The following is a 25788-nucleotide window of genomic DNA, read 5'->3' as shown; positions in this document are numbered from 1 at the left end:
AGGAAATCCATTTTTACCTATGGATTTACTATTTTACATTAAAGTTACATATTATGTTTGAAAGGGCTCTCGTTTTCGCTCTTTCTGCAGTGAGAGAAAAATGGAATAAGGAGGGGAAATGCTCCCGCTTAAGGACAAATACATCACTATAAGAGCTGATTGCGGTCCTTGATGGTAAACTGCGGGAACTGCTCTGTGCTAACATGAGTTCATGGATCTAGTGTTGGTGTGCAATAGGCTATATATCACATGCTAAATTCTCTATAATGCTTTTCACAGTTATTAATTTTGTGGATTAATGCTGTGATTCCAGTATTTGCCAAAAAGCCACGAAGGCAATGCAGCTGCTGCTGGTCAACAACTGATATCCAAGGCTAGATGTTAAACCTCTATGAAGCACTGCCTTAGCAGTAGTCACCTCTCCAAGGTCACCTAAGCTTAAGCCCCCAAATACTACTAAAGTACCAAGAGAAGCGAATATATGTAGCTGAGGGTTGAACTGTGGAGTCCTTGGGGTTCTCTGAGCTTGGCTGTTTTCTTGCAAAGTTTCGTTACCCGGCTAGGTAACATCTTCAGTGCTAGAGTGGAATGGGGTTTGCAAACCCCATTCCACTCTAGCACTGAAGATGTTACCTAGCCGGGTAACGAAACTTTGCAAGAAAACAGCCAAGCTCAGAGAACCCCAAGGACTCCATACTACTAAAGTATGGCCTCCCAACAGATACATTTCCTTCCGCTCATATACTATTTCCCCAAAGTTAACGTTTTTTCTCTCTGGCGGCGCTCGAGTTCAACGGCAGACGGTTAGCAATGCTGCTCTACAGCAGATGGGAAAAACGGTGCCAAACCTCTCTACAACCCGCATCGCTCCGCGAGAGATCGACCCCGAAACGCCACCATCTTCCCAGCGAAGGGCGTCTTAACCCTCCCGCCTCTCGCGGTATCTTAGGCTGAGTCGCGCTCGCTTTTCCGGTAAGGAGGAGAAAAGGGGCGCCTCTCTTACGCCAATTGCCGTCGTCCTTGTCTGGAGCGTCCCGCCCCCCCGGCCTCCCTGGGTGGCTGTACGGATGTCGCCGGCGGCGTCGCGTCAGACCGTGCGCGGAGCAGGAAGCTTTGAGCCGCGGGCCGAATTTCTCTCGCGCCCGCCTTCCTGGTCTGCCGGGCGGGCCTGAGGACCTTGCAGAGGGAGGAGGCAGGGTCCGCCGATGGCGGCCGACGTAGAGTCGTCGCTGGAGCTGAGTCTGTCGAGCAGCTACGTGGGCCCCTTGCCGCCCCCGCGCTCCCGCATCTTAAAGATCATCGTGATCGGGGACTCCAACGTGGGGAAAACGTGCCTCACCTACCGCTTCTGCGCGGGGAGCTTTCCCAAGCGCACGGAGGCGACCATCGGGGTGGACTTCCGCGAGCGAGCCGTCGACATCGACGAGGAGAGAATCAAGGTGAGCAAAGGCTGGGGCCGCCTCTGCTCCCCTCTTGGTGGACCGCGGTCCCCGTCCTGCCTCGCCATCGGCTGGCTCGGTAGGGCGGGTGAGAGCTGGAGTTGGGAAAGTTCCGGTGGGCCGGGAGAGCCCCAGTTTGGCTCGGGGTGCCGAAGACCATAAACCTTGAAATGGGAGTCAGCGACTCCGCTGATAGCCGTTATTGTGCTGTGCAGGGATGACACAAGTTTATGTCACGTGATAGAAGGGTAAAGGCAGCTGGTTCTAATTGTGTTCTCTCCTTTTTCCATGAAGAATGTTGTGTTTTTTCAACAGAGGCAAAACAAGAGAAATTCTGTATTACCTGGGAAGGGAAGACAGATACATTGACATGTGCAAAAGCATCTAGTGCAGTGGTTCTCAGTCTTTTTTCACTGATAGCACCCTAAATTTACTATCATCTGTGAGACCCCTGTTCCATTGTCTACCACTATATTTGCCCAAGAAAGCACACAGCAGCTATGGATTGAATTACTGGATAAAAGGGAATTCATAAGGACCTACGGCCAAGCCTAAGAAAATTGTTTCTTTTCAAAAGACTGCTTGTTGCAATTACAACTTTAGTCTAAGGTGTAAATAAGTCAGCGATTTCCAATTTTTAAATCTATTATGATGTATTATTTGTTTTTATTTATTCTATTTATATAGCTACCCATCTCACATTTGTGACCAGGGTGGTTCACAAAGTTAAAAAAATAAAAATTAAAAAAATAAAGCTTATATAAATAAGAAAAAAATAACAAAAACCATTAAAAAACAAATAAAAACAAATTTATTTATTGCCTTTGTTTGTTTGTTTATAGTCTTTCTTTCATTCCCTTTTCTTCATTTCCAACCTCTAGATCCAGCTCTGGGATACAGCAGGACAGGAACGATTTAGGAAGAGCATGGTGCAGCATTATTACAGGAACGTACACGCGGTTGTGTTTGTATACGATATGACAAATATTGCCAGCTTTCATAGTTTGCCACTGTGGATTGAAGAATGCAAACAACACTTGCTCACCAATGATATACCCCGGATTTTGGTTGGAAATAAATGCGATCTGAGAAATGCAATTCAGGTGCCTACAGACGTGGCTCAGAAATTTGCTGACACTCATGGTATGCCACTATTTGAAACTTCTGCTAAAAACCCAAATGACAATGATCATGTGGAAGCCATATTTATGACACTTGCTCATAAGCTAAAGAGCCACAAGTCACTCATGCTTAGTCAGCTACCAGATAATACAATTCACTTGGAACCGGCATCAAAACCTACTATGACATGTTGGTGTTAACTTGCAGTATTTTTGCATTCAACGTTGTGTTATTCTCTTTGCCAGTGCTTTAAGACTGTTCAGTGTTTTGATTTAATAGGAATTACCTTCTGCTGGGCACTTTATTCAATACTTTCACATTTAGAGGTTTTGTATGTGCACTGGGTAAACTGTAACTTCTAAATGAATGACAAGGTTTAGCTGAAAAATATTGTTTTTAAGGAAATCTTTCATCTGTAAAAAATAGATTGTTTTACAGAAGATTGGTCTCTTAATTTTAGTCTGTAACTCCACTACAGTAGAGATATTAAAAAGTGTGTTAAGTCAAATCTCTGCACTTTGTATAGAAACCCAAAAATCAGTATAAAATTATAACCCTAGTTACTTGGTACACAATTTTATGAAAGTGCACTTCATGGTTTTATCAGTGCAATGGAAGAAAGGTTCAGTATGAATGAAGTGTTGGAAACCTCTTCCCTTCATTTCTTTCCACTTAAAATTTTAAGTTCATTAATTTTAGAAATAATCATGTACCCAGTGATTTTTTTCTATTTTAATTTGTGATTATATTGCTTTTATTGGATATTTTGAAAGTTTTCTGTTCTGTATATGTAAGAACAAGAGAGAGAAGTGATGTTTATTCCCATATTGTTCCATACAATTGTTATATTTTACAAGATAAGTGGAAAAGAATGTGAATCTACTGCATATTACTGGAAATAATACTGAAAATTGTAGTTTATTGGCTTGTATACCACTTTTATAAGATGGTTATATTGTTCTGGAGGTGCAGTCACTAGTAGGGATTCCATTAGGTGCAACAGAGGGTTTAATTCAATCATTCTGCTTTGCTTTGCTGGACCTTTTGCCTTTTCTTTTCCATACCTTCTGTGGGGCAAAACTGGAAGCTAGAAGGATGAAGAGAAAGGTAAGGAATCTACACAATCCGCACATTGTAAAAACCTTAAGTCACATTTGTCTATTTAATAGACTGTATTTTAAAAGATTTTTACAGTGTTACTAGTGTAGACATATTATGTACAGCTTCCTAACAAGCCAAAACATGAGACTTGATTTGGAGATGAAAAATGGAAGTCAAGGTAGACTTCCAAATTAAAGGATTTAACACTGCAGAATCCATAGTACATTTAATGAATCACAAAGATAAACACTAGCCAATGTTGCTCAATGGTTTCCTTCCATTTGTTTTGAAATAGGAACATCATTCAAAGATACCACTGCTTACATCCTTTAGCAATTAATATGGAGGGGACAGCATGTATAATTGGATACTATAAAACGGCAGGGGGAAAAAATTATGCATGTAAAATTAGTGTTGAATAGTAGCTGAAAGGACTCTTTAAACCTTTACATTATATTCTTAGATTTAAGTAGCTTGGATCCAGTATATGACAGTTAATTGGCTTGATGATTTTGCAGATACACGTTCCTCATAGGAAAGATTGAAGAGATGAGCAGGCCATCTTATGATCATTGCATAAGTTGCACAACTGTAAGGTATTTGCTTTTGGCAGGAAGAGATCATGGTGCCTACTTTCAGTTCATTGCTCAAGCAGAACTAGATTTTTATATAGGTCATTTTATTTATTTTATTTATTATCAAACTTGTATGCCGCCCATCTCCCCCAATGGGTGACTCTGGGCAGCTCACAATAATAAAAAAGAAAAAACACAAGTCCCTCCAACCATGGATAAAATCTATAAATAATTTTAAAAAACATATATTAAATATGTCATCACTATATACACACAGCTTTCTGTTAAAGTAGCCATTTGTATGAGTTTTAATTGGTTGAGTAGACTTATTATTTCTATATATATTTGTGCAGCCATAAAACTCTTATGGGAAAAAAGCATATTCTCTTGGATGAAATCCAACAATCCCCTGGCAGTTTCTTCTCTGTGCTGCAGCTGCTCCTATACTTTCAATAGGCTTGAGTTATCTACTGCAGGACAGGTTGGGCAAAGGTGAAAGGTCCAAGCCATCACAACGTTTTCAGTAGACACTGCTGCTCTCTGCAGGAATGTACTGTTGGATTTTGTTGTTTTTTTATGATGCCCCACTAACACACTATCTGACACTTGGGAAAACAGAAAACCATTTTTATTTCATTATGCATTTGTACTCTTTTTTTTTTAATTCAAAAGGAAAACCAGAGCAGCTAACAATAATTGTAGTAGTGCTTATTATCTGGACTTTTTGCAAGAACAGCTTTAGAAATTAGTCCCAAGGAGTAGGGGTATCTTTTTAATCAAAATGTTGATTAGTTAGGTTATAACGTTTTATTAATTAGTCCACGTGTAAGTGAATTGCGTAGAGGTTTATTTCTGTCTGCTCAATATGTTTAATGGGTATTATACTTCACCTTATTAAACTTCATGGAACTGATGTTCCACTTGTCTTGTGTGTTCAGTTTTGGATTAGATTAATGTTTTGGGAAAATAAGCCATGGGACTATGGGATTTTTATGAAAGGAAATGATATCAGTGTTACTCATTAAAGCTTAAAAGAGCAATGGCCTAATTATCACTAGCTTGTAATGCGTGTTGTTCCTGAAAAATGAAAATTGTCTTAAAAGGTGTTTATCTTTTATATTCATATTTAGATAACTACAGAAGTTAAATGTAGTTATTATACTGTTAGGTAATTGTCCAATTATATGTATTCTATTGCAAGTTAATATACTGATGCATAAAATTGTAGCATTTCGGATTAGGAAATATATTGATTGCATCTTAAATAGAATAAAGGACAGAGAACGCAATTCATCTGCACGGTTGGCCAAATGTGTAAATGGATTGTGTTCAGGATTTTTAGATTTTTTTTTTCAGTCTTTTGTGTATTGTTTATTTGCATAACAAATATAAAAGGCCTTTTCTGATTGAAATAAGGGATTTTTGAAATAATTGCTTTAAGCCTTAATTATAATTTTGATTTACATACAGTCCAGGAATAATCTTTTTTAAAAGCTGTCCTCAATTATTTAATGAAATGTTCTTAAAAATATTTTTCAAATGGGATTACACTTCCATTTAGAGAATTTACCTGCTTACTTCACATTCATAATCAACGTTAAAAAATACAATTGTAGAAGATTCATTTATGATGTAAGAATTTCATTAGCTGTTAATAGCAAGAATTTCTGAAATTGTTACTTTAAACACAGTACCATAAAGCTTCATAAAGTTCAGCTTTATAACATTGTTTCAGCACCATTTATTTTAATAGGATTACCATACAGATATTGTTGTTAATCCAAAAGCTTTTCAGTTTCTCCTCTAATCTAATTTGCTTTACCTTCCCCTTCAAATGAAGGATTGTCATCTGTCAAACTAAGTACAGTATTTTAAATGAATAAATGCTAGCAAATAAAATGCTTCTGCTGTGGTCTCCTTTTTCGCTGTGTTTTACTGCAAATAAACAGACTTTGGTACTCTACTAGCAAGTATTAGACATCAAAGAGATACAAAATATTTTTATCTTAAACCTTCCAACCTTGAAACAGCTGTCTTAGATCTTTCAACCTCTGAACAATATGTGTGTTTTGAGGACTTTGTTTTAAGCTTGGAACAAAACTTAGTTGTTTCAAACAGCTTGTAACTGGGTTGCTTTTTTAAAAAATCAGACTTTCCAGCCTATTCAGTATAAAGCAGCAGGAATCAATTACATGTCTGCTGCTGTTAGACCAGACCTGTACAACTTGTAGATGGGGAAGGGCCCCATGATAAATTACACAACATTGCGGATCAACTGTTTGGCTGCTAGCACACCACCAGCACTGGAGCTGGTGGCAGGGTTGAGGCTTGGAGGCACTCGGGAGTGCATCATGTGATTTTGACTTGAGCTTTCAGAATACATGTTAATATAACAGACTATATTGCTTTGTATGTTAGCGAGTTGCTTGTCTTATGCTGCTGAGCGTGTGTTCTATTTTGCTGACTCACGCTGTGTGTGTACATATGTATAGTATGTGACTCTTCTGGGCATGCTGTGAGCTTTTCAGAATAGATTTTCTGTGCTGATTGGAGAGCAAGGATTTTTGTTTGGTTTTTATTTTTTCTACAATTTTTTACTCTGCACAGAAATGTTAACAATTTTTCATAAACTATAACAACAAAAAAGTCTTCATAGTGAAGAGCATAATTTGTACTGTCTGGGTAGGTTTTTCTTGTTCTTTTTAAAGGCTTCATGCCCTGCTTCTGTGACAGAGGTCAATGCCTGTTTTAGCTTCTAAGGAGGCACTAATAAAAAATTAGAAATTAGTGATTTTGATTTGTGTGACTTAGCTAAGTGCCTCGAGAGGTTTCTTTCTAACTAAAAACATCTCACTGTTGGGAACCATGGAACAAGGTGTGTGGGAGGTTCTGATTTGAACTGCACCATTTCTATCCCATGAGGATTGATTGATTGATTGATTGATTCCAAAATGTTTAAAAATAATCTTCAGGTGGTTTTTTACAAGTTGGCTGGCTGGTAGCAATCAGCATGGACTGATTGCCACCTACTCTTCTGATGCCAGAGTGACAAGCAAGGGACAAATACCCAATTCCCGCTACCAGATGCAGTGTCATGCAAGCCTGGTCATCTCCCCATACTACGGTCTTGAATCAGAACAATTTTAAACAACCCCCTCCCCTACCCTGAGAAGGGATATTCCAGAGAAGCTAGGGGAGGCAGGCAGTACATCTGTTGGATCAGATTTGCTTGCCACATATCAGGTCTTGGATGGATTATCTCCAAGGAGACCCATAGACTGAGTCTTATAGTTTCTCTCAGGCTCAAAGACACTTGTTTCACAACAGTTGTGCCTCAGTTGTGCCTCACCTAACAACTGGTGGGATTTGGTTAACGATAGCAATAGGGACTGCCAGGATTGCCGTCGCTAAGCAACATGGTATGTTGCGCTTTACATAATTCTGGTCCCAATTACTGTCATAACCCAAGGACTACCTATAAACCAAATGGCTGCCTCTTGCAGAATTTGTGTATAACAACTCATTGCATTCCCAGTCTACAACTATCAGCCCCAATCTTGCCTCCAGAGTTCCTGCCTCCAGGTCCACTTAAAGAAATAGATTCGGCCAAGGGTGAGTACTAGTGTGCAGCAGTTGTGCATAAGTATCAAGATTGCGGGGGGGAGGGGAGGGGGGTTTCCACTCAATTTTTGCCTTCCTCCCACTTAAGAAGCTGGACTCTAAGTGGAATGAATGAATGAATTTGATGATTGTGGTCATAGACCAGCATAGAACTCTTGAGTTTATTTTCCTTTTATATATCAAATTGTATCAGTGGCTTCTGCCTACAGTTGCCTGCCTCAATGAAGGTTATCCAGTATTCCACAGGTCGCTTCTTGTTTGAGAAGAACCACCCTGTCCCTTGCATTCTGCACCAGTTCCTACCCCATCCCATCAGGTTCTAGAGGATGGAGAAGAAGACTATGAAGTAGAATGTGTTATGGTTTCTAGGTACAGGAGGGGACACTTAACATGTCTTATTCACTAGAAGGGCTACCCTGAACCTGAGGTTTCATGGGAGGAGGTGAAAGATGTCCACACACCAGAACGTGTCTTTCAGTTCCATCTGAAATTCCCATAAAAGCCCCATCCCCATGAACAGCATTGCCAGACAATGACCCCCAAAACAGAAACTCTTTGCTTCCTAACACATCAGGCCTCCAATGGCAATTGCCAGGCAACGGGAGGGAAGGGAGCATTTTTCAGCTCCATCTGGCTCAGTGTTTCCCAACCTGGACATCTTTGACATTTGTGGATTTCAACACCCAGAATTCTTAGCAATAACCAAACTCGGAAACACTAACCAAGCTTTTCCCTACCAGAAATTATTAAATGCTACAAAGTTTTGGATAGCAGCTTCCGGGTGAGGATCTACAGCAGACTAGATGTCCCTGAAGGAGTAGGGATGGCATTACAAGTGCAGATTGATGGCCAGACGGCAAATTCTGGCCAGCACTCTTTCTGGATAAAGGAGAGATTGTGAGCTCTGGACAACTGCTCTTCTTGTGTAGGCAGCAGGAACCGAGGTTTTTGAGATTGTTTCATGAGGCTTTTTTTAAATATAATTTTTATTAAAACTTTTAAACAAGCTAAAAACTAACATAAAGTAATATAAAGCAAGGAAGAAGAAGAAAAGAGAAAGAAATCAAAGAAAAAGCAAAAAGTGCAAGAAAAGAAAAAAGTTAGGAAAAAATAGAAAAGAAATTAAAACATAAAGAAGTGGCTTCTGATATTCTTCACAGCAATTATAAGTACAAATATATTTTAACCTCTCTAATGGTACATAATATCACTCTTCTTTCTATAATCTATCCTGTCTAATCATCAAAACCATAAATCACAAGTTCATTTTTTTCATTTTACACAAAAAGTCCATAAGAGGCTTCCAATCACCAATAAATGTAGATAGTTTCTTTTCTCTAATCATATAAGTCAATTTATCCATTTCAGCAAAATCTACCTACTATGGAGGAATGGTTGGTGAAGTTGATAATGTCATATCTTTCCATCTCTGTGCATACAGCAATTTCGCCACAGTAATCATATATTGAAATAATCTTCTATGGCTTTTTTCTAACTGTCCATTATTCCTAAAAGGAAAAGTTCTGGTTTCAACTGAATACCGGTCTCTAAAATCCTCTATATCAAAGTATGTGGTTGTCTCACGAGATGAGTGGCTGGGAGTCAAGGGATTTCAACCAAGCTCATAGTTGTGATGCAGCCTATATAGACACAAGGTTCGCACAAGCCTCACTTTCTTAGACACTTTTGGATGGAATTAATTCACAGCTAAAGAGAGATTTTCTGAATGGCAGAATAACAGAATTCCACTTGGTGAGTCAACATTCTTTCTGGACTAAAAAGGAAAAAAAAGGGGGGGGTTAAAGATGTAAAAACTTTGGGCAAAAAGCTTAACAAGAAGTGGATGTAAGAAAGTTTAAAATTGATAAAGAGGATAGGGTTTTTTTGAAAAATTATTTTTTTGGTGAAAATTATTTTGAATAAATTGGAATTAAAATAGACAAATGAACCAGACCTTCATGGGAATGTTCACATTCTGTATTTCTAATTCAAGGTATTTAAATATGATTTTTATTCATGTTTATAATAAAACATTTTTGTACACAACCATGAAACTAAATTCATTCATATATTTGAACGTGTATATGTGGATGGATGGATGGATGGATGGATGGATGGATGGATGGATAGATAGATAGATAGATAGATAGATAGATAGATAGATAGATAGATAGATAGATAGATAGATAAACAATAATGTTAATGCCTCTATTTTCAGGATCTGTTCAAGAGAATCAGTAGTTTTTCAATTTCCTTAAACAATTACATAGATTTAATAATGTATTTAAAATTATAAAGGGTCTCTTACATGACATCCTTCTAGAATGTGTTTCTAAGTGAGCCTGATGTATGGAGGAGGTTCACTTAGTTCATTATCTGTTTCTGTATTTTGTTGTGGAAATTGTACTGGAGAATTAAAAATCTTGTCTGCTTGATCTATAATGGAAATTGGATATAATAAACATGTCACATATAGCAAAGTTGAAACATTTCTTGCATATTTAATATAATTTAACACTGAAGTTTTAAAAATGAGAAGATTGTACATACCAGGTGAAAGGCAGACTAATTCTGTAATTTGTAACTGGTCTTCATTACTTTTTAGTTGTTCCTAAGAATGACAATATGAAAATACTAAAACAGACTTGCATGAGGATCAAACTGATATCAGAATTTAGACATAAAACTAGGATTTCATTATATTGCTCACTTCATTTACAAAAAGTCGTTATACTTCTGTAACAAAACTAAGATTCAAGTAAGTAAGAGCGTGTGGAACCTTTGTTTAGAATATTTTCAGGGAAAGATGTTCTTATTTGTACAGGCATTTTAAATATATGTATTTGATTATACCATTGTTATTTTTGTTGTACACAGTCCTAAACTTTGATGGTGATATTGCATATATTTAAATATTATACAACAGACACCAATGTTATGTATCATATCATATTTAACTACTTAACAGATACCATACTGATGCAATTATTCAGAAGAGCATTTTTCTAAATCATTCACATGAACAACCTGATAGCAAGCTGTGCAAAAGAGGAATAAATAATGAAACAATAGGCAATATCTTTTGAATCATGTACACAAGCCTATATTTACAGGAAACTTTGCACATATCCCACAAGAGGGCATCCTTAAAATTGAATTATGCCTTTTTAATCACTAAACCTTGAAATCAGAATTGTAGTTAGTTTTTTCCTATACATAAGTAGTCCAAGAAAAATATATCTAACACATACAAAGGGGAAAAAATCTTTTTATATATATTCCTTGGAAAGTTCACAATAATTTATAGGGGACGCAAGCTTTCTCCATCTAGGGACTGATTGACATCCACAGTTGTTTAATTTGAGTGGTGCTACAACGTGATGCATTCATGATTGAACACACTGCTTGCTAATGTTGCTACTTACAAGTCCAGTGATACTGTCATAGCATGAACAACATGGAAGACTTCGGCAGCTGACGTACACAATCACCAGTACAATAAATATACTAAAAATTGATGAAATCATCATAGTAATGTTAGCTCCTTCAACCAGTTTACCCAGCACAAATACCTGCAGCTCAAAATACAGAAAATGCACATGTTTTATCAACACAGCAGCAAACAACAGCAAAGTGAGATGGATGGTGTATAAATTTGATTAATAAAAATAAATAAATAAATAGATGTGCCCTGGGACATCTTCCTCAGATTCCTTCCTCAGATTCTTGGAGGTTTCTCACCACTCTGGAGTAGATTTGGGAATGTGTGAGAGAGGGTAATCTTTTCCACTGATGGTGTGAAAGCTGCAAAATGATTGAAATGGATATACCTGAAATTCTTAGTTGCTTTTCTATATATAGTCAAAATACTACAGGTTTTCAAACAGGCTGGATAGTCATCTGTTGGGGATGTGGTAGTGAATCCTGCAGTGTGCAGGGGGTTGGGACTGATGACTTCTGAGCCCCCTTCCAACTCTATGCTTCTATGATGCTATTTTCAGCAATATATTTTTTAAAATGGTAAAAGATCGCAATAGAAATTATGATGTACCAGCATACAATTTGTGAGAGGACTATGGAAGTACATATGGTAAATTACTACTCTGGCTCACAGAACTTTGTGTCATAGTTATCGAAAAGCTAATGATGTTACAAAACTGCTTAGATTTTTTTTTCATAGCAGTGCAAGGGAAGGGTATCCTCCTTTCTCTCCTTTTCACTCTTCTCTTCTCCATTTTGTTCCGCTTAAATGTAAATCTTAGAAATGTCTTGTTTTCAAAATCTCTTTCACACACACACACACACACACACACGTTAATGCATACATACACATACTTTCTGCCCCAAACCAACCACATTAAAAAAAAAACAGCTTTCAGAATATAACGTGTAATTAACATAAATTATAAAAGTGTAATTAGCATAATAATTAACACGAACAATCTTCTTTTTCCAAGGGAAAAAGAAGCTTGTCAAAATGGCAAGGCCAAATGCTAGGGCACTGATGCAAAGATAGTTCAAGAGAAAATAGGTGGAAGATGCTGCCTTGAGCTCCTGAATGAACGTGGGGATATAAATCAAACAAATAAGGAAGTGATCTACAATGACAGAACTTAATATTCACATCATGTATATTTGGTCACTAGACTACATAGATGCATTGCTTTCAGCTGCGCTCTATGTACCTGAATTCTCAGAATTCACATCTATCCTGCAAGCTTGATGGATAGAGGTAATTAGATACAGCTGTCCTCTTATTTAACATCCAATTAATATGGACAGTGAAGAAAACCACATTATAACTATTTATTTATTTTATTTTATTTATTTATATATCAAATTTGTCACCGCCCATCTCATTGAAATGACTTTGGGCGGTTTACAAAACAGTTAAAATCAATTAAAATTACAAAATTACAATCTACTATTAATAGATAGAAAATAAATAGATCCAAGAATAATTGGCAGTCACTCAGGGAGTGTCATCAAGGCACTACCCACCCCCAGGATTGGATAAGATTGTTATCACCCCACGCAAGCTGGCAGAGCCAGGTCTTTAGTCCTTTCTGGAAGGCCGGGAGGATAGGGACTTGCCACACCTTTGGGGGAGAATGTTCCAAAGGGCAGGGGCAACGGCAGAGAAGGCTCTCATCCTGGGCCTACCAGCCGACATTCTCTCACTGACAGGATCCACAACATGCCCTCTCTGCCTGACCGGGTGAAACAGGCTGATGTGACCGGGGTGAGACAGTCCCTCAGGTAACCTGGACCCTGCCATGTAGGGCTTTAAAGATGATAACAACACTTTGAATTGGACCTGGAAGCAGACTGGGACCCAATGCAGCTTGTGCAGTAAAGGTGTTATATGTGCTGTTCTTGGGGCACTCAAAATTGTCCTCACCACCGCATTTTGAACCAGCTGTAGCTTCCGGATACTCTTCAAAGGTAGCCCCATGTACAGCACATTGCAATAGTCTAGCTGAGGGATGACCAGGACATACGTGACTGACCAGAGAGTCTCCTGATCCAGGAAAGGGCATAACTGGTGTACCACACGAAGGTGGGCAAAGGCCCTCCTGGCCACGACTGCCACCTGCTCCTTGAGCAGGAGTCATTAATTCAGGAGGACCCCCAGATTACACACTGGGTCTGTCGGGGGCAGTGCAACCCTGTCCAAAACCAAAGATGGTAAGTCCTTGGATACAGAGGGGCCGCCAATCCATAGCCACTCCATCTCACCAGGGTTCAACTGAAACCTGTTGCACCCCATCCAGACCCCCACAGCCTCCAGGCACCGTGAAAGGGTGGTCATGGCATCCCTTACTTCACCCAGGATGGAAATGTATAACTGGGTATCATCTGCATATTGATGTTACATCATCCCATGGTGCCGGATGATCTCACCCAGTGGTTTCATGTAGATGTTAAAAAGGAGCAGAGAGAGTACCAAACCCTGGGACGCCCCACAAAGGAGGGGCCGCAAGCTGGACCTCAACACCATTTGGGATCAACCTTGGAGGAAGGAAGAGAACCAGTGCAAAACTGGGCCACCCACTCCCAACTCCCCAAGTTGACCCAGAAGGATACCATGGTCGATGGTATTGAAAGCCGTTGAGAGGTCAAGAAGAGCAAGGATGGATATACTACCCCCATTCCACTCCCACCAGAGATCATTCATGAGTGTGACCAATGCCGTTTCCATCCCATATCCAGGCCTGAAACCTGACTGAAAAGGGTCCAGATAATTCTTTTCTTCCAGGATCCTCTGGAGCTGAAATGCCACCACCTTTTCAACCGCCTTCCCTAAAATGGGAGGTGGGAGGCCAGATGAAAATTGTTCAGTATGGTGGGATCCAATGATGGCTTCTTGAGGAGGGGGTGCACCAGCGCCTCTTTAAAGGCAGCTGGAAACACCCCCTCCCTCAAGGATGAATTCACCATTGCCTGGACCCACCCACATGTCACCTCCCAGGAAGCTTTGACTAGCCAGGAGGGACATGGATCTAGTTGAAAGGTGGTGGCATTGACCATCCAGAGGACTCCGTCCACTTCCTTGGGTTCAACAGGATCAAACTGTTCCCAGATAACAGGATAAGAACATACCCTGAGCATCTCTATAGATCATGCCTCACACTTGGCATCCAACTGGAACTGGATCCGAATGATTTTATCCTCCAGATGTCTAGAAAACTCCTCTGCACAGCCCTGTAAATGGGCTGCTGGGCCCCCCTTTCCCAAAAGGGATCAGGTAATCTTAAACAGGGCCACCAGGCAGCATTCTGCGGATGCAATAAGAGCAGAGAAATATTAACATTTCGCCACTCTTACCACAACAAGATAGGCCTTAATAGCAGCTCTAGCTTGTGTTTGGTCAGATTTGGTCCTTGTTTTCCTCCAGTGGCAATCTAGACATCTTTTAACCCTTTTCAAAACCCTCAACTCCTCCGTAAAGCATGGGGAGTGTCAGGTTTGATGGGTCAAGAGAGGGTGCATGGGCGCGATCTTGTCCAAGGCCTCGGCCACTTTCCTATTCCAGGTGGCAGCCAAGGCCTCCACTGACCATGCAGCAGGCTCTTGGGTATAACCCCCAGCTCCCTTTAGAAGCCAATTGGGTCCATCAGTCACCGGGGGTGGACTGTTTGAATGCATCCTGCCTGCCTGTGGAGGGGGGTAGCATAGGAGAATCTCAAGGCCACCAGGACATGATCTGACCATGACAAGGGGGACAGATGTAATTCCTCCTTCAGATCACATTACCACTGCTCTGACAAGAAAAGCAAGTCTGGTGTGAGACCACTGTCCAGAGTCGGGTCACAGATAATCTGGGACAGGCCATGGTAGCTATGAACTCCTGAGCTGCCTCTGAGGCACGCCCCAGGGACAGCAGATTGAAGTTCCCCAGGACCATCAGTCTGGGGAACTCCACTGCCAGCCCTGCGACAGCCTCCAGCAGCTCAGGCAGGGAAGTTGCTATGCAACAGGGAGGCTGGTACAGTAACAACAATCCTAACTGTGCTTGTGAACCGAACTTCAGAAACAGGGTCTCACAGCTGGCCACTTGTGGAGCAGTGCCCCTGAAGGCCAACAGAAATTCTCTGTTGACAACCGCTACCCCTCTTCCCCTACCCTGGGGTCTCAGCTGGTGCCAAACCATAAACTCAGCTGGGCACATTTCTGAAAGGGGCACTCCCCCTTCAGGGCCCATCCAGGTCTCAGTGATACATGCCAGGTTGGCCCACTCCTCAGTGATCAATTCACATATACAGTAAGGGGGGCCTTGTTGTTGACTGACCTGGTGTTAAGAAGCAGCAGCCAAAAGCCAGGGTCTCCACAGGTCTGCTGTCCAGGGCCTGGGTCTGAGTCCAGAGGGCAGGAACACACCACCGATACTAAACACCAGGGGTGTCTTCCCCAAGAACGGCCCACCCTCTGACTTCCATCATAACACCCCTTCCCCGTCACCACCTGCATAGTGTAATCCGCCCTGACCTCCCCAGAGCACTGTATACCATTTGGTAACATAGCATGATACTAATACTTGGATTTGCATTGTACACCCCAGAGTTTAAAGGAGATCTTTCAAACTGATGCCTTCCAAACAGGTTAGATTTCAGCGTCTATCATGCACTGGCTGTGATTACAGGACCTGTAGTCCAAATAATCTAATGGAACCAGAGTAAGACTGGATTGGCACTAGGAGCATGAACTAGAATAACATGCAATGTTTATAAAAGAACAGGAATTTAATGGAGAATATTTGACACAAAGTATGCTACTTACGATAGCTGGGTGATTAAAGGACACATTATTGGACCCCTCATATTTTTCACCATACTCTAATGTCATAGAGGCATAAATGATTACAGTTAAAGTGGTGAAACAGGATAATACAGAAGTAATTATCATGGCATTCACCTGTGCAAAGGACACAGAAAACAAAAGATTTGATTTGATTTATTTATTTTCCTCAAGGAAGACAAATGAAATGTATCTTCACACCATATCTGAATATGAACCGGCCATGATATAGATATATTTGATTCTATGTGAAGTGCACTGAAGGAATCACATAGAAAGTTGTTTAGGGAATATAAACCACTAAAATACATGGTAAAAATAAAAGCTAAATGGCTCTTCACCCAAGCCTTTGGTGAGGGAGAGGGTTACCCTTCGCGTCATCGTGTGCACCATCTTTTATCTTTATCTATTACATTTTATTGATTTGATTGTAATTTTTTTGTTTGATTGTTGTGAGCCACCCAGAATCTTTGAGATTTGGGTGGCATGCAAGTTTAATAAATTATTATTATATTATTATTATTATTATTATTACAATTATAACACATTAAACATTCATTTGTCTTTTGAAATCTGCTCTTAAACAAATAAACAATATAGGAACTCACCAGAATTGGATTTTTTTTTTGAGATGAATATAAAGCCATAATTCCAGGAATGCTCATAAACTATGAAACAGAAAGTAGGGGAGAGGGAGGGCAGGGGGACAAAGTAAAAAACCATGAATGTAAAGTTGTACTGTGGTTAATTTCATCACATAAAAAAGTCAGAATCTTTAGTTCCACTAAGATATAGGTCAACCAGAAACACTCTTATGAGCTATTTGTACAGTGATGGAAAGTCCTAATTTTCTTAGCAGCCCCTCAAAGCTCTTCCTCCATCCATGGAAGGTACTTTATCAGCAAAGGGAACTACAGACAATCTCCGTATTTAGAATTATCTATAGCCCTCTTGGCTGATTGGAGTAGGACCATGGACAGATGTACCAACACCTTGCTGCCCTTTCTTGGGCTTGGAGGTTAAGGAGGGTCATGTCTGGTTAGTACGCTGGTTGAGTGGGAGGGCTGCAGGCTAGACTGGAAATTGAAAAAAAAACATCTACAGGAGAATGTAACAAAAATAATTTCCATACTGTTGCCAAGAAAACTTCATTGACGTGTTTATGAAGTCTCTAGGAGTCAAGCTTGTTTTATACATGGGATACTATTTTTAAAAATCAGATACTAGTGACAAAGTTTAGCAAATTTTGTTACTCTCCTGTCCTAATTTTAAGCTGCCCTTTGGAAAAAATAATGAGCTAAATGGAGACAAGGAAATACCTCAAGACCACAGGCCAGGACAGAGGTAGGCAGCGAGCTCAAACACAAATGCCCACACATCGATCCCCATTAAAGTTAAATTATATTGACTTAAATTAAATTCTCTTCTGTTGACCCTAAGAAATAACATTTTTTTAAATAATCAATTTCTTTATGCCCATTCAGAGCTCACTTTTCATATAGGACTCAGAAATTAAAACTAGAAGTTTATTTAAATGGGCAGTTCCAACAGCTGAAATAAGGCAGACACCACATGCCACATTAGAATTTGCCACCAGAGTTGTGCTAATAGCAGACCATTGGGATGGTTTTAAAAGAACCCTGGATAGGTTCATGGAGGATCAGACTGTCATGAACTATTATTTTTATCGCTGTTTACTGCCTCCTGTAACATGTCTTGAATCCTGGTTATTGGCAAGCAGTAGTGGAAGGGATCATTCACTGTCCTGCATGAGCTCCCCACAGAATGCTGGACTAGATGGGCCTATAGCTGGATTCAGTAGAGTTTTTCATATGCTCACATTCTTTCTTTGTATCAGCTACTACCAAAGCAAATACTTGCACATATTAGATGGGTGAAATAAGCAGTCTAGGCACCAAGGTTATCAGTGAGAGATGCTGGTAGAAACTTCCAATGTTCAGAAACATCCAATGTTCGGAAACCCCAGAAACCCACTTAGCAAGATGTTTATTATATATCTACATATTATACAAGAAACCCTACAAATCACCTACACATCTTGGAACCTAGAAAGCAACAACCTGCCATTCTAGAGCAAGTAGAAAAATTATGACTGAGATTTTCTTCTTTATAATTGACACTTGAAACACTACGTACTTAGCTATACATCTTACTGTGAAATTTAGGTCATATTTGCCTGAATGTGGAGTAAGAAACAGCAAGTTCCCTGGAACTGATAACAAATTCTTAATAAATTCTGGGAGGGAGGATAGAAAATGTAGCTTACCATTCCAGCCCAAATGGGTATCTTAGATTTACTCAGTGCTGATTCCTTTCTGAAAGCACCATCTATTAATCCACTGATGGTACAAACTGTAGCACAAGCTATCTGGAATAGCCCCAATACCACCATGTTTCTCTGGTTGAAGATGAAATATCTGTAGCGATTCATTCCACTGTATACAAATACACACATAGATTCAAGTCAGAAAGAAGCACAGAGATTGTTGGAAAGAAGACAGCTCCTGTAATATGTTTTGAACAGAAGATGCCTGCAAAATGTTCATTAGTACTTCTGGGAACTTCTGGTGAGGATTATGGCTGACATCTCTGGAGGCACAGAGAGACATTATGGCTGAGAACACTGGCTGGAGGGAGGACACCGGCTAGTGAAACCCCTCCAGATCAAAGAGAGATTGTGAGATAACCCACTTGTACTCCGGATGACTGCTCCTCATGAGTAAACTGCAGAAATGGAAGTTTTTGCAGTCAGCTTGGGAGTCAAGTGGCTAGGAGTCGCGGGATTCCATCTATGCTCACAACCATAATGTAGCTTATATGGACAAAAAGTTTAGCCATCTCATTTCTTAACCACTTTCGGAAGTAATTAAGCTACAGATAAAGAGAGATTTCCTTTGTGGCAAAGATAAGATTCCTTTTGGTGAGTTTAACTTTTTTTCTGGATTACAAAATTAAAAAGAGACTTTAAGGATTTAAAGATTCAAAAATTCTTCACATAAATCTTAACAAAGAGATGATTTAAGAAAGTTTAAAGCAGATAAAAGGGACAGATATTTTTCTATTTTTATTACTTTTATTTTTGATGAAAGTGCTTTTGCATAAACTTGAACTAAACTAGACAAAGGGACCAGACCTTAATGGGAATGCCCTGTGTTTACTATTAAAGAGTGCCTGTAATTGGCAGATTCTACATAACAAAAGATAGAGGTAAATATGACCCAGACTGTGATGCTTTGTTGCTAATGTGATGTGACTTAGGTTGTAGCTTGAAACTATGGAGTGCCATTAGAGACAAAAGTGTCAAAGGCACAGAAAGATGAAAGGGGGGGGGGAAGCTTGCCTTTTGCTTTTCCTTTGTTTGAGACACTTTCCTTTTTGGATTATAATATCAACCACTAGAAAAGCAGCAAGAGAGGGGTGAAGAGGATCATTATAGCCACCTGCAGAGAGAACAGTTACAGCAGATTTGCTTCAGAAATTATTTGAACAAACAGGCAACAAATTAGCAGCTTTTGAAAAAGTAATGGATAAAAGACTTGTAAAGATTAAAGAGGAGATGAAAGAAGAAGTTAAAAAGATGGAAAACTATAAAACAAGCATCTGGAGAGGTAAAACAAATGACAAAGTGGAATTTTAGAGAGTAAGACAGAAGTTACAGAGTTGGAAAGAAAATTAGATAATCTGGCTCTATTGGAACTGAGAGAGAAGGAATTTGGAATAGCCAGTTTGGTCTAGTGGTTAAGACACCAGGCTAGAAATCAGGAGACTGAGTTCTACTCCCACCTTAAGCATGAAAGCCACCTGGGTGACTTTGGGTCAGTCACTCTCTCAACTTAACTCACCTCGCAGGGTTGTTGTTGTGAGAAAAATAGAAGAAGGAAAGAGTATCAGGTATGTTCACTGTCTTGAGTTATTTATAAAATAAAGGCAGGATAAAAAAAATATTAAAAAATAATTGTTTTTCCTTGATTAGAGAAAAGACAATATCTATGTATTTTGCTGACTGGAAACCCCTTACAGATTTTTTGCATGAAATATAATTTATGGCTTTGATGATTAGAAAAAATAAATAATAGAAAAGAGAGAGCTTTTCTTTTTGTAACCATAGAGTAAGAGATAATTTTGTAATTGTACTTATATTTGCTGTGAAGAAAATCAGAAGCTACTTCTTTCTATTTCTTTTTATTCTTTTTGCACTTTTTGTCTTTTTCTTTTTTGTCTTTTCCTTTTTGTCTTTTCTTTATATTAGTTCTTGTTAGTTTTTAATCTTCTTTTCAAAACTCTTAATAAAAAATTATACAGAAAAAAAACCAAAGGGCCCATTACCACTTCTTCAGACTTTAGCTGACACACTGACATTTCTAATGTGAACAAACTGGGTTGCTTTCTACAAAATGGAAATAAGTTTTTAAACAATTTGCTCAAATTTCTTTGAATTTTATTGTGTACAAGTACATTCTTCATGTTTTCTTTTTTAAAAAAATTTTTGCAATTATTATCAATTCACATGGTTTGAAATGGGCTGAAATTGTCTTTTGTTTTCCTTTTTAAAGGAACATGAGTGTGGTTCTTTTCTCTAGGCCTGGCACATTCACATTTAATTTCATGGTATATTTATAGGTCTAAATATTTTATGCCTAAAAATGAGGTAAAGAAATATAGGCAAAAAGAAAAAAACTAGGAATCTTGTTAACCTTAACCCCAGATCTGCCTTGCACCAAACTTGCATGACCCGTAGTACATCTCCTGACTGAGACAAACACTTATCAGTGGTGAATGTATAACGATCTCTGTAGCAAGCCTATTTTGCATCTTTCACAACATTGTTTCTTGAACTTTTCACAATCATGGGCCACCATCTATGCATCTGGAATATGCTGGGACCATCCAGTTAAATAAAAGGCTTCGTGCTTTTCATTACAGGTAGTCCCCGGTTAACAACGGTAATTGGGACCAGAATTACTATCGCTAAGCGATGTGGTCGTAAAGCACAATGTAATGTGATTGCATCACTTAGCAATGGCAATCCCAGCAGCCCCCACTACTATCATTAAGTGAGGATCACAGGTCATTAAGTGAGGTCTTCATGTGACCACAATATACGACTTCCTGCTGGCTTCCAATAAGCAAAGTCAGTGGGGAAGCTGGCATGAAGTTGCAAGTCCCGGTCACAACAAGCCTTTCCTTAGGTGGCTTGCAAGCAGACTGGGCAGGTGAGTGCCTCGGAGTGCAGGTGGGCGGGGGGGGCGAGTGCTGCAGTGTGGTGCAGCATGAGTGCGGCTGGGGGGGCGGGTTGCTACAGCCAGTGTGTGAGTCTACCACTTCATGGTCCTCCAAACATTATTAATGAGAATCACAGCACTGCAGATTTTGGAAATAAATAAGAGAAATCTGTGCCTGTAGGATCTGTAAGATATTTAATTAAATGGATTCATTTTATGCAATCACTTTTTTTTACAGTTTTAAAGTGAAATGCAGCATTCTTTCTATACCCATATCAAAGATAGATACATTATGAAATTTTAAAACTATTTTATTACACATACACAAACACACAGACTTAAAAGTAAATAAATGTACTCCAATATTTCAAAATTGTACGGATTTGATTCTTCACAGAACATCTGTTATACTCATTTTAAGTTTGGTGTCCCTTCTGCTCCCTGATCTGATTTTACAAAATAATACTTTTAATTTTAATTCTTCCCAAAAATTTTAATGCTTTCTTCCCCCCCAAAAAACAAACAAACAAAAAAAAACCCAGGGAGAAGAATAAAAATTAGCAAGCATATTTGTGAACCACTGAAAATGACAGAGAATTATTTTTTACTACCTTTGGCAAATAAGTTTTCACTTGAGAGTTTAAAAGTGCTGAATGTTGTTGAATCATAACGGAGTTTCTTTAGATCAGGATTTTAAAAACTGTTCTGTGGAACCCAACGGTTCTGTGAGAACTTGATAGAGTTCTGTGAGAGGTTAAGAGCGATGTTTAAAAGTTCACTTCAAGGCAGCCCATTTTTGTCATTAAAGTTTTCCATTTTGATCAGGGGTTCCAGGAAATGCTTTTTAACCAACAGGTTCCACAACCTGAAAAAGTCTGAAAACCCCTACTCTAGATAGCCGATGCATACAGTATATAACAGTGTTTGTTTACTTCCACATATGCTTTGTGTGCATCTTTTCAAGTAAATACTATTTAGTAATCTCCAGAACAATAATCAGGTGACTTCTATGACTCTAAGCCCTCTTAACATGGCTGTCTCTTATTCTTGTCTGTTTTACCATCACTGCCCTGTTTTTTTAAACGTGGCCAGCAGCAAGCACCTTCCTTGCCACTTGTTCACAGTCATTGACTTTGCCCCAATCCACACTTATCTGGGCACTTCCCAGACTGAGGATCCTGGATCTTACATTGTCATGCTCCACATCTCATTAGCACACTATTGTTCTAGAGTGTCCCACTCATGGAAAACCAAGACTGAAATTCCTCGCCCACTTTACTCGGGACTTATATCAGAATATACAGTATATATATGCATAGGACCACACTAAACTTTGTTGTATCATCAATAGAATATTATTATTGCTGTTATCATTACTATTGCCATCACAAATTTCCTCTCACAGAGCACTCACCAATTTCTCACTATTTGGGTAAGTAGTGTCCAACAATCATGATTGAAATCAAGTAACCATATTCAGGAAAGAAAAGTGGCTGTGGCCCAGAATACCAGGAACTTCAGGTTCTGGAAAGTTAATCTGACCATGGGAAGGGCAACAGGAAGGGGAGATTATGGGTCCAAATACAGTAGTGATTACAGCTTTTCTGGTCTAAGGGTCACACAAGTAACAGGGATTCCTTTATCTGTCATGCTCAGCTTCCTTCCACAACAGAGAACCTCAGTGAAATCCAACCCTGCTAGAAGACTTGAAAGAGCTGCTGAAGTATTACCTGTTATTTCAGCTTGTGTCACTGCTTTATTAATGTTTTGCCACTGATAGGTTTCTTGGACTACTGTAAACAGAGGAGATAGGACTGTATAAAGCAATGCTTGGGACAAGGCCATTATCATGGAGGCGGGGGTAAAATTCAAATGTTGAGGTTGCGCTGGTGATGCTGTAATTCATTAGTGTGTGAAAGCTCTCAGATAATTCGTCTGCTGTTAGCCATGGAACATTTGCTAAAAGAATCTGGGAAGGTTAAAATAACCAGGTAATCAGAACCTCTGTAAGAAGATCAAACAAAAGATCAAACATGTGAGAAAGAAAGGGCAAAAGATTTTAATCCTAGAAAAACAGGGAAAGACACTTTCAGTCTCTCACGCGCATATTTGCTTTGTCGTAGACAATATTCAAAGCAGAACTCACCTCTGAATGTTCTCCTTTCCTCCACTCTATGCCAATACTGTAAAGAGAAGGAGCAATGAACAGGAAGTTGGAGAAAAACAGGCCCAAAGCATTTGCACCTCCTGCCAGTCAAAGAGAAAGAGAAACACAGCCCAACCCAATGGGTGGGAGCCAGGCATGTGTGCTTGGCATCGCCTTACCTCAGTCAGGCTTCACCTCCTCGCTCAACAGAAGCTTGTGAGGTTCCCCAGCCTGAGCCAGCAGGTGCAGCCTGGTGGGGACGACTTGGTCATCCAGGGACCGCCTCTGGCTGCCAAGCCCCACTCTTTTCTTCCTGCAATCAGAATAAGGTCTTGCTCCACCCACATAATGTGACTCCTTGCCCTTCCCTTTTGCAGGTGATACTTTTTCTTGCTGCCTTTCCTTCCATTTCTGGATTTAACCCATTGCATGCAATACAAAAGAAATACCAAGTCCCTATATCAGTTTGGAGTTTAATTTGTCAAGGATTTGGTAACTCTCCACCCTCCCAGCCTACAGCTATTTAACTAGACAAATACAGTCGTTGAGTGCACAGCTACCAGGGCCTCCCCTGAAGAATTAATTCTCACATTTTGCATGACAGCTCCCAGCATCTTAGGCAGCATAATTACTGTAGTGCTAAAGCAGTGTTGTCCAAACTTGGCCACTTTCAGATGAGTGGACTTCAACTCCACTGGCTGGGGAATTCTGGGTGTTGAAGTCCACTCATCTTAAAGTGACCAAGTTTGCACAACACTGTGCTAAAGGATAGGTTGTGCTCTGAAACTTATTTTACAAGACTGCTCAAGTCTGCTTTAAAGCCATATACAGGAAAACAATGTTTATTGCATCTTAGTATTTCAGCTTGACATTTTAAAAGACTCAGCCAGAAATACAACTTTCTTCTCATTTCATGAGAATTGTTTATATTGCAATGTTTCCCATCAGAGTTCAAATGTAGAATCTTGCCCTGAGGCAACACTTATGCAGAAGATTGGCCTTTGGAAATTTGTTATTTAATGTAAACATAACAAGCAGGGGGAAACAAGAGGTGTGGAAATACAAATGAGACGTAATTTGTACCTCATCGGATTTAAGATCCTCTAGTTTGTAAAAGTATAAAGATGAATGCATGTATATGTTCTTCCATAATTTGGAGAGAAATAACTGTATAGAGAGTTATGGGAGTGCTAAAGCCACGGGAGCATATTCACAAAGATTGAAACTGGCAGTGGGAGCTCTGCTTTGAATCAAGAATAGTGAAAACATGTTTGCCTTCTGAGAAAAACTTGGAGACTAGTAGCAGCAGGCACCGCCTTCTGGAAATAGCAGAAGCCACTGGTACAGTTCAAATGTACCATACAGCTATTCTGATGAAAGTAGTGGGAAAATAGAAAAAGCTACAAATGGAGGATGTTGTAGCCTCAACTATGCAGGATGCAATGTGATTATTCTTTGAAAGCGTGATGTGCAAATATGGGTACAGAGCTATGATGTGGTTGAAGCTAAAGCCTTAACCACAGTCTGTGGCCATAACCTGTTGCTGGCTTACTAGCTTTAGCTTCCCATAGCGTGTAAGCTAGAAACAAAGGCAAGAGGCGGGTATAGTCAGAAAATGTATCTTTCTTGGAGCAGCACCTCTGCTTCTCCAGTTTGCTTTCCATAACTTTCTGGATATATGCATGATATTCCTTTTAGAAATTGGGAGGGGTGGGTGGGAGAGTTATTAGCTTCCCTAATACCTGCTCCATATAGTGGCTCCAATCACATTAAGTTCACCTGCACCCATACCTCCTTTCCATCACAAAAGATAAAGACTAGAAAACTGCTGCCCTCAGTACTTTGCCACATCACCTGGGAATCTTCTGGGACCTTGTTTGGGATGGTTTGAGGATTCCTCTTCTGGGAAGGGGGTTGGCCTTTCCAACCCTATGATTCGAAGAATTCTCCATGAATAAGTGTCTTACTCTGGTTAACTGTCAGCTATGCTAAGACTACATTCACTATTGGTAGATATTTGGGGGATTTTGCTGACCCACTTCTGTCTCTATTATAGTTTGGTGGAGTTTATGATTGATTTTTAACAACAGTTTTGTAAATTGTTTTGTCCACAAAATTCCAGTGATAGAGCTCTAGGCAGGCAAAGATTAGATAGTTAAGACATTTGTAAAAATAACAAATCTAAATCTGAGAAACAGAGCAAAACAGAGCTGGGTTTGGATCATATAAGCATCCTTGGGTGT

General features: G+C 39.6%; 2 protein-coding genes across 7 annotated transcripts; one reads left to right on the top strand and one right to left on the bottom strand.

Annotated features, from left to right (window-relative positions):
* Positions 1-954: 954 nt before the first annotated feature.
* Positions 955-6144, top strand: RAB33B (RAB33B, member RAS oncogene family). Its single transcript, XM_007430370.3, has 2 exons — positions 955-1439; positions 2321-6144. Exons 1-2 carry the CDS (start codon positions 1206-1208, stop codon positions 2759-2761), a joined length of 675 nt encoding a protein of 224 aa, XP_007430432.1. The 5' UTR covers positions 955-1205; the 3' UTR covers positions 2762-6144.
* Positions 6145-8832: 2688 nt separating this feature from the next.
* Positions 8833-24132, bottom strand: LOC103057185 (uncharacterized). Of its 6 annotated transcripts, none has more exons than XM_088132836.1 (10): positions 23725-24132; positions 23546-23582; positions 23130-23403; positions 18444-18612; positions 16765-16824; positions 16139-16273; positions 11284-11436; positions 10409-10469; positions 10167-10294; positions 8834-9632 (listed from the first exon to the last, which is right to left on the bottom strand). In XM_088132836.1, exons 4-9 carry the CDS (start codon positions 18606-18608, stop codon positions 10191-10193), a joined length of 678 nt encoding a protein of 225 aa, XP_087988962.1. In that variant the 5' UTR covers positions 18609-18612; positions 23130-23403; positions 23546-23582; positions 23725-24132; the 3' UTR covers positions 8834-9632; positions 10167-10190. The 6 variants fall into 6 exon arrangements, with proteins under 6 accessions (XP_087988961.1, XP_087988962.1, XP_025023798.1 ...); XM_025168030.2 differs by having other exon boundaries at positions 23130-23192; XM_025168028.2 differs by lacking the exon at positions 23130-23403 and having other exon boundaries at positions 23725-24130.
* Positions 24133-25788: the final 1656 nt, after the last annotated feature.

This window comes from Python bivittatus, unplaced genomic scaffold (genome assembly GCF_059951505.1).
Source record: "Python bivittatus isolate LINGU-HERP-01145 unplaced genomic scaffold, Pbiv_v1 ctg000070_np1212, whole genome shotgun sequence".
Lineage (NCBI taxonomy): Eukaryota > Metazoa > Chordata > Lepidosauria > Squamata > Pythonidae > Python > Python bivittatus.
This window is presented reverse-complemented; position numbering and strand designations above follow the sequence as displayed.

Coding starts and splice junctions, on each gene's coding strand:
- RAB33B (XM_007430370.3), top strand. CDS start 1,206: ATGGCGGCCGACGTAGAGTCGTCGCTGGAGCTGAGTCTGTCGAGCAGC. Junction 1,440..2,320: donor TCGACGAGGAGAGAATCAAG/GTGAGCAAAGGC, acceptor TCCAACCTCTAG/ATCCAGCTCTGGGATACAGC.
- LOC103057185 (XM_088132835.1), bottom strand. CDS start 18,632: ATGTGTGTATTTGTATACAGTGGAATGAATCGCTACAGATATTTCATC. Junction 16,825..18,443: donor TACCCATTTGGGCTGGAATG/GTAAGCTACATT, acceptor TCTGTTTCATAG/TTTATGAGCATTCCTGGAAT. Junction 16,274..16,764: donor AAAAAAAAAATCCAATTCTG/GTGAGTTCCTAT, acceptor TCCTTTGCACAG/GTGAATGCCATGATAATTAC.